At 39.3% G+C, this 9,100-nt stretch overlaps 1 protein-coding gene across 1 annotated transcript; it reads left to right on the forward strand.

Annotated features, from left to right (window-relative positions):
• Positions 1–1,516: 1,516 nt before the first annotated feature.
• LOC127421942 (uncharacterized) lies at positions 1,517–4,295 on the forward strand. The gene is made up of 2 exons (XM_051665180.1): positions 1,517–2,657; positions 2,922–4,295. The coding sequence occupies exons 1-2, from the start codon at positions 1,607–1,609 to the stop codon at positions 3,461–3,463; spliced, it is 1,593 nt and encodes a 530-aa protein (XP_051521140.1). The 5' UTR covers positions 1,517–1,606; the 3' UTR covers positions 3,464–4,295.
• The last annotated feature ends 4,805 nt before the right edge of the window (positions 4,296–9,100 follow it).

The raw sequence follows: 9,100 nt of genomic DNA on the forward strand, positions 1-9,100 counted from the left end.
AAATCAGCCTCACCTCTGGGTACCACCCTCAATCCAACGGGCAGACCGAACGTCTGAATCAAGAGCTCACTTGTTTCCTAAGGATGTGGTGCCATCAAAACCAAAACGTCTAGAGCCGGTTCCTGCTGTGGGTGGAATACGCCCAAAACTCACTACAAAAACCATCCACGGGCATGATTCATTCCAGTGTGTGCTGGGATTTCAACCACCCTTGTTCCCCTGGTCAGGAGAGCCCACAGAACTACCGGCCATCAACGACTGGCTTCGGCGGAGCGAGGAAGTGTGGAACCAGGCGCATGTCCATCTACAGCAAGCTGTGAGGAGACAGAAAGAGCAGGCCGATCGGCATCATTGTCCGAGTCCCCAATATACACCAGGACAATGGGTATGGCTCTCCACTTGCGACCTACGCCTTCATCTGCCCTGCAGAAAGCTCAATCCCAGGTATGTGGGTCCTTTCAAAATCATAAGACAAATCACTCCTGTTCAACTGCCCGCTAACTATTGTATTTCTCCCACATTTCATGTCTCGCTGCTCAAACCTGCTGTTGGTCCGAGGGAGGAAGTGGAGGACAATACTGTAAACCCCCCCCCCGTTGCGGAATCCAATATCTAGTAGACTGGGAGGGATATGGTCCGGAGGAGCGTTCCTGGGTGAATGCTGAGGATATTATTGACCCCAACCTCAGAATTCCACAGGACTCATCTGCACAGACCTGCCCCCAGACACCATGGAAGACCCCGGGGGGGTGGGGGCTCTGTTAGCTGAGTCTATGTTACACATGTGAAGCCATCTTGGAAACTAAGCACTACTAAGCAAGTAGACTGCAATTTAATGTGGTCAGGATATCAAACACACCTTGGTTAGTGCTGCTGCCTCACAGCGCCAGGGTCCCAGGTTCAAATCCGGCTAGGAGGTCTGTCTGTGTGGAATTTGCATTTTACCCCCTGTGTTCTCTGGGTACTCCAGTTTCCTCCCACAGTCCAAAGACATGCTGTCCAGAATGATTGGTCACTCTAAGTTGCCCTGTGTGTGAGTGTGTGTGTGGTGCCCTGCAATGGACTGACGTCTGGTCCAGGGTGTAATCCTGCCTTGAGCCATGTGTATGCCGCGTTAGGCACCGGCTCACCACAACCCTGTAAAGGATTAAGCAGTTATTGATAATGGATGGATGGATGATCCCTTCTTTTATAGTCACACTTAATATTATCTATCAAAATTCAAATACATTCAATTCATTGCACCCCCACTTCATATCAATAATCACAAGAGAAAGTCTGTTTCTTTGACATTAACAGTAAAGTTTTAAATGTATAACCAGAATATTGAAGTAGAAATCACAAACAGCAATTCAACATTTTATCATCTTTAAAGTGGTGTAGTGTACACTACTATAGTGTAGTGTACAACTGTAGTGTGCTACAGATCATAACAACAGTAGCTTCTAGCTTTTAAAAAAAGCAGAACTCTGTGCTGATTTCAATGTAAAATTAGACACACTTCCCTACTGACTAAACAGGTTGCATTTCCTTTCCTAGTATTGTAGAACACCAAGATCTATCCAACACAGCAATTGCTTAAAGATTTACAAAGAGTTTTAACGCCATGAGGGGACAAAACTACCAGCAATTTGCTGGTTACTGTAGTATCTTTCTTCTGATTGAGTTTGCAGTTTTGAATAATGGACACAATTCATTTTCAACTGCAGATTTCCATGAACAAAACACAACAAATGGCTTAAAGCAAAATGAAAGGCAAGTGATCACTAACAAGGAATCTGATTGCTTGGCAAACATCTTAAAAGAGACCGAAGTTCAGCAATGCAGGAAATTAACGCTACTGGAAAACCAGCAGGTAACTTTGTGCAACTCCACAGAAGAGCAACAACTGTACCAGTTCTGGAAATCTCAGCCTTTAGCAAGAAATCTCTACACACTTCTATCTGCAGTGCTTTATTCTGTTAGTGACTGTCCTGGTATGGCTGGCAATCGACTGGAGGAAGCTGTGAATGAGATGGGCTGTGAGTTGGTGAGTGAAATACTAAAGGAGGTTCGATTTTTATATGAGGAATTGCATCTTGTTGGTGATCTGGAAACGTATTGCACTGTATGGAGAAAACCTGCAGTTTTGTCTCATACTACTGCAATCATAAGAGAACTCCTCAATGGAACATATTCAACTTTCATAACTGAAGAGGAACTGAAGAGCTCTTTAAGAAGAGATGCTTTGATTCAAATTTGCAGTTTTATCAAAAACTCACCAAGTTCAAGACCAATGGACTCCTTTATTCCTGAGCCATCAAAACAACAGAATTCTTTGCAATACATAACAGATTCCAATCAGGGTTGTTCTCATGAAGATGAATATTCACAGTGCAAAGTGAGTCTAAAACAAAGAGACACAAACAATAAAAGTGGAGAAATTGAGGAACTGGCATTTTTCAAAAGACTTGACATGAAAATCCTAAATTTAACAAGAAATTCAGTAACGCAGTTCTATTTTCTAAAATCAACCACCAGTTGCAAACTTTTATCAGGTGATCTGAATACCAGTCTACCTGTGCCTAAAGACTATGATGAAAACAAACTTGACAACTTTGTATGGCACTGGGAAAACGAGAAAACATTCAAAAATAACATTACCGGAACCAAGACAAGTATGGAAACTATTAAATGCAGTCAAACAAACATAATCAACCAACCTAACAGCTTCTCTGAATTTCCTATAGGATGTTCTGTTAGCAATGGAAATGTTCTTTCTTTAAGTCTAGATCATTGCTCAATATTTTTAAAGCCATCAATTTCAACTAAGGCTCAACAGTGGCAACTAGTACCAATTAAGAGCTATAAACTTGAAGATGGAATGATAGCTTGTCCTTTCTTTATTATGATCAATACTCTACCTTGTACACTGCTCACAGGATCAAAGCAAGGAGAATGCGTCCGTGCTACAAGCTACAGAGAAAGTATAAAGGAACTACAGCTCTGGTACTGGAGTAACAGACAGATTATTAACCTCAACTCAGGTTTTGCATTAGAGTTGATTGAAATCCAAGACAAAATGAATTCGTATCATATTATTTCAACATCTCCTAGAGATTTGGAAGATAGACTTGTGTTAAATCAATTGTGGACCAGAAAATCCAACTTAATCCAATCTATTAAGTACCCAGGACTGTTTCTAGATGTTTATAAGAAAAGTAAAGTACATCTTTCTACTATGCCTAAAGGTAACTGGTCATTTGTTGATTTTCAAGATGATAGTGTTGTGAATTCTTGCATAGAGTTTGATCCCACTGTACCATCTCTGTGTCCATGCAATAATACATTTGAGTATAAATCTAATGAAAATTACATGCTCAAACAGTATCATCCTGAGGAGCAGTTATGGTATTGGCAAGCACATCATGTCATCATTGCTTACCACCATCTGATAGTCAGTGCTGCAAAGCAAACTATATAGTGCAAATGCTAAATTTAAAGGCTATATAATAATTGTGTCTGGTTTATGCCCTGGACATCTAATATTGTGTATATTTGTTGTGTTATTTTTTAATTAATTAGTATTTGTGTTTGGGTGGCATGGTGGAATAGTGGTTAGTGCTGCTGCCTCACAGCACCAGGGTCCTGGGTTCATTTCTGGCCTCAGGGGTCTGTCTGTGTGGAGTTTGCATGTTCACCCCTATGTGTTCGCATTGTGGGTTCTCCGGTTTCCTCCCACAGTCCAAAGACATGCTGTTCAGGTTGATTGGTCACTCTAAATTGCCTTCTGTGTAGGTGTGTGTGTAGTGCCCTGCGATGGACTGGTGTCCTGTCCAGGGTGTAGTCCTGCCTTGCACCCTGTGTCTGCCAGGTTAGGCACCGGCTCACCGCAACCCTCTAAAGGATTAAGCGGTTATTGATGTTGGATGGATGGATGTATAAAAGTTCTTTGTTTGATATCATTGACTTACAGTATATTATATTACAGTGCAATTAAAAGTATCCAAGTTATATTAATATTTAGTATATAACAATAAAACCTTTGCAAGTAAATCATGTAACAAATTGTTTGTGTTTGTTACGTTTTCATATGTTGTTACAACTGTTTAAGTAAGGTGTGTATTATTTGCTTTTATTATATCTTTTGTACACTATTAAATTGCAGTCTAAAGTCTCTATGAAACTAAAATCCCTTAAAATGTCCTCATTTAGTCATTAATTTATCCCTGAAAATAAAAATTACCCATTCACTTAAATTAAGGACAAATTAAAATGTGTCTCTTCAGACTTAAAACCCCTTCATTTCATTTCTCTTTTTTTTTTAAGAGGTATTTAAGGGATAAAGTGTGCACACATTAATGGAAAATGAAGTGGTGAATGGCTTAATTTTCTATTGAAAGTATGATTGCAGTAAATTGAGAAATTAATGTAAAATTAAATGTCATTTTTAAGGAGTCAAATATGGAATTTGATTTTATAAAAAGTGCTCCGTTTCCAAGGTGGCTTTCACATCGACCCGTCAGAAGAACTTAAGAACTACATTTTCCATCACCCCCATCATACATACATGAGCAGAAGGATGATGGGAAATGTAGTACGTTATTCAACCAAGGAATGAGCAGTTACTAAGAACTCTTACTAAGAAAAATATAATACATCTCACTTGATCAAATAAAATATTGCAAAGGGCTCATTGTACAAGCCTTCCGATCAAATCAGTTTGTAAATTGTGATTTATAATATTATTTTACAAAGTTTCAATGCATGTTTCATAGCTTACATGACAACAAAGTAAGTCTGCAATAGAGAATATAGAATCCCTGTGAAAGGTTTACACACCGTGGCAAAGAAGGTTCTAACTGGAGACTTCTTACAATGAATAGTGATCTACTGTGCAAGTAGATTTCTCCTTTTAGCAATTAAATGGAAGATGTGAAGAGGCTGTGGTTGCTTATTACTGAATTGCATAAAGGAGGATAACTCCTTTATTCTGGGGCTCAGATCCCACTTCGCTGGACTAAGCTACAGATGTGTGGCTGTTAATCCTGGTTATTCTTCTAAACTTGCAAATAAAGAACACAGTCACAATTCATTACATACACAGCTTGAAATCCTGTTTAGGGCATATATGCAATGGCAATCCTAATGAAAAGGCTAGATTTGACACACTGCTAACAGGACAATGCCTTGAGGGTATGCATATTACACTCACTCTTAGAATTCAGTCACTCAGTGAATTCACTCTGCTTGTGTTTCATTTCCCATTTTGCAGTTTGTTAAAATAGTTTTACACAAAGACCCATGCAGCTGTTTTTAATTCTTCTGTTTTATTCTTTGTTTTTATATATATATATATTTCACAATGGGCAAAATAATTTACACAAATACCAAAATAACATTTAATTTCAGTCTCTGAAAAATGTGATAAAATCGCAAACTGGTTGTTTTGTTCAGTGAATAATGACTGAATTCTAAAATTGAGTGTAAAATCTATATAATACGATACACTCACAGTCAGGATTCAGTCAAGACAAGACCAACACAACCACCACAGTGGTGGTGTAGTGGTGGACTAAAGCACTGAACTGGTAAGCAAATGGTTGTTCGTTCAATCCCCATAGCCACCACCATTGTGTCCTTGAGCAAGGCACTTAACTCCAGGTTGCTCCAGGGGAATTGTCCCTGTAATCAGGGCACTGTAAGTTGCTTTGGATAAAAGCATCTGCCAAATGTGTAAATGTAAATGTAACTAAAGGTTTATCTATATTGGAGTAAATTAATATTGGATTTGCCAAACAATCATATAAGCGGTGTTGCTGACTCAATCCTGCATTCTTAAATTAGGGGTGTGATGGGAAAAAGAGGCATAGATGTGGAAGGGTGACTGTCAAAGTCCCATTCAAAACTCTCTCTCCTCCCCACCCCTCTCTAGAGGTGGGTAGTAATGCGCTACATTTACTCCATTGCATTTACTTGAGTAACTTTTTGGGGGAAAAAAATGTACTTTTAGAGTAGGTTTAAGGTACTTTTTACTCTCGCTCAAGTAAATTTCTAATGAAAAAATGTACTTTTACTTTACAATGGGCGGCATTCCTGTCGTTACATTACTGGGTTTAATTTTAGTTAATGTGTAATTTATTGAGAGATTACTGAATGGGACTTTTATGACAGCTGAAGTTCACACAGCTGTGCACGCTGTCACAGACTGTCACTCAAGCCGAGTCCATCACTGCTGCAGCATCATGCTCTTCAAACAAAGTGAAACACTTTCTTCGCTCCGCACAGTGAAAAAAGAATAGTTTCGTCATGCAATGCCTTCATTTAACACCAAGACAAGCGGATATTTCAAGATTAAAATTGCAGCTCCAACTTAAGGCAGCACGCTGAGGTAAGTTTTGGCTCTAATGATAATGTGGGCTTTTCTGTGTAATGTGATGGTCATTTTCAGGGTGATTCTGTAAATATGGGCTCTTGTGACATCAGTTTTCAAGTGTACATTTTTAAATCAGTGCAGCAATTTATCAGTGTTCTTTGTCCCGCGTCCCGCATGTCATTAGCAGTATTTACGCATTTACCCCACACCCTCGCGGGGATACTGGAAACTATTGCAGCTACTTCGGGCTGATTAACTGTATAAACCCACGTAAGTGTAAATGCCTTTTGCTCTGCTGAACGTGTGATTGACAACTGAAGCATGAACAGACAGCATTTGTGTGTGTGCAGAGCGAGATGTACGGGCGCGAGGCGATCGAATGGTGAAGAGAGTGGCTGTGTCCGAAATTGTTCACTTTTTTCCTATATAGTGAATGGCAGTGAGTGCACTATATCTCAGCAGTGAGTGAGCAAAATGAGTAAGTGAATTCGGAAGCTGACGTATACACCGAGTGTCGGAGCTCTGGGGCTGTCACAGAAACAACGTCACATATGAACTTTTAAAATACTTGGGCCTTACTTGTTATTCTTATTAAATAATATATTAATACAATAAATCTTCATTCTGTTTGTCATTTTTAATATATACTGCGTGTTAATATAAAGAGTAAACACATTTGATCAAATAAAGAGTACATTTTAAAATGTATCTATGTTTTGCCTCTCTATATGTTATGTTATTTTAATCAAGTAATGATTTGTCAAGAAGTAATTTAATACATTCAGTATGAAATAAAACACTGCAGGAGTGAAGGAAGCAGTAAACTCCCAGCTCGTACGTCTTCCCCGTGGTGGATTGTGGGCAATTAATCATCAATGAGTATACATAAAATGTACACTTGAAATTAGAGTGAACAAAAGTAGGGAACGAGTGGCTCACTCAGAATTCAGACACTCCTACAAAATGGTAGACATCCGAAAAAGTGCACTATATAGTGGATAGGGGGTGGTTTCAGACACATCGAGTGTTGCGTGACCGGGGTTGGTGCCCTACACAGGCTATGTACTCTGCATCGGTTTATATTTCAGCATTATGTATAATGTCCTTGTGGGACATTTTCATGTTTTCACTGTAATAATTACTAGAAATGTTACCAAACCTCTCTTCTTACTGACAAATTCATCCAGATCTGACAGGAGACCTTAAAGGGATAGTTCACCCAAAAATTACAATTCTCATTATTTACTCACCCTCTTGCCACCCCAGATGTGTGTGACTTCAAGATGAAGATTTTTAGAAGAATTTCTCAGCTCTGTAGATCCATACAATGCAAGTGAATGGGTGGCAACATTTTAAAGCTAAACAAAATCAAATAAGTCAGCATAAAAGTAATCCATAAGACTCCAATGGGTAAATCAGTATCTTCAGAAGTGATAAGTGTGGATGTGAAACAGAGAAACAGATCACTTTCACATTCTTCTCTGCATATCGCCTCCTGCTGTCTAGCAAAAAATGACTTAAATATTGATCTATTTCTCACCCACACCTATCATATCACTTCTGAAGGCATGGATTAAACCACTGGAGTCTTGTGGATTACTTTTATGCGCTTTTTGGAGCATCAAAGCATTTGGAGCATTTTGGACATCCCAGCAAATTCACCCCAAGGTCAGACCGTGCAATGCTCAGAGAAATTGCAAAAAAACCCAAGAGTTACATCTGAGACTCCACAGGCCTCAGTTAGCATGTTAAATGTTAAAGTTCATGACAGTACAATTAGAAAAAGACTGAACAAGTATGGTTTGTTGGAAGGGTTGCCAGGAGAAAGCCTCTTCTCTCTAAAAAGAACATGGCAGCACGGCTTAGGTTTGCAAAGTTGCATCTGAACAAACCACAAGACTTCTGGAACAATGTTCTTTGGACAGATGAGACCAAAGTAGAGATGTTTGGCCATAATGCACAGCGCCACGTTTGGCAAAAACCAAACACAGCATATCAGTACAAACACCTCATACCAACTGTCAAGCATGGTGGTGGAGGGGTGATGATTTGGGCTTGTTTTGCAGCCACAGGACCTGGGCACCTTGCAGTCATTGAGGCGACCATGAACTCCTCTGTATACCAAAGTATTCTAGAGTCAAATGTGAGGCCATCTGTCCGACAGCTAAAGATTGGCTGAAATTGGGTCATGCAACAGGACAATGATCACAAGCACACCAGCAAATCTACAACAGAATGGCTGAAAAAGAAAAGAATCAAGGTGTTGCAATGACCCAGTCAAAGTCCAGACCTCAACCCGATTGAAATGCTATGGCGGGACCTTAAGAGAGCTGTGCATAAACAAATGCCCGCAAACCTCAATGAACTGAAGCAACGTTGTAAAGAAGAGTGGGCCAAAATTCCTCCACAATGATGTGAGAGACTAATAAAGTCATACAGAAAATGATTACTTGAAGTTATTGATGCTAAAGGTTATAATACAAGGTGTACTTAGTTTTTCACACATAGATTTTCCATTTTGGCTTTATTTTTGTTAAATAAATCATGACACGGTGTAATATGTCATGCGTTGTTGTTCATCTGAGGTTGTATTTACCTAATTTTAAGACCTGCTAAGGACCAGATGATTTTTATTATGTCCTGATACGTAAAACTATAGAATTCAAGGAGTGTGTACTTTCTTTTTCCCATGACTGTATATAAAAAAAGCACACACACACACACACACACACACACACACACACA

This window comes from Myxocyprinus asiaticus, chromosome 31, assembly GCF_019703515.2.
Source record: "Myxocyprinus asiaticus isolate MX2 ecotype Aquarium Trade chromosome 31, UBuf_Myxa_2, whole genome shotgun sequence".
NCBI lineage: Eukaryota > Metazoa > Chordata > Actinopteri > Cypriniformes > Catostomidae > Myxocyprinus > Myxocyprinus asiaticus.

What these genes read in the sequence shown, in the direction of transcription:
- LOC127421942 (XM_051665180.1), top strand. Translation starts at nt 1,607, where the DNA reads ATGAGGGGACAAAACTACCAGCAATTTGCTGGTTACTGTAGTATCTTT. An exon ending in CATTACCGGAACCAAGACAA is followed by an intron (nt 2,658 to 2,921) that starts GTATGGAAACTA and finishes CACTGCTCACAG; the next exon opens with GATCAAAGCAAGGAGAATGC.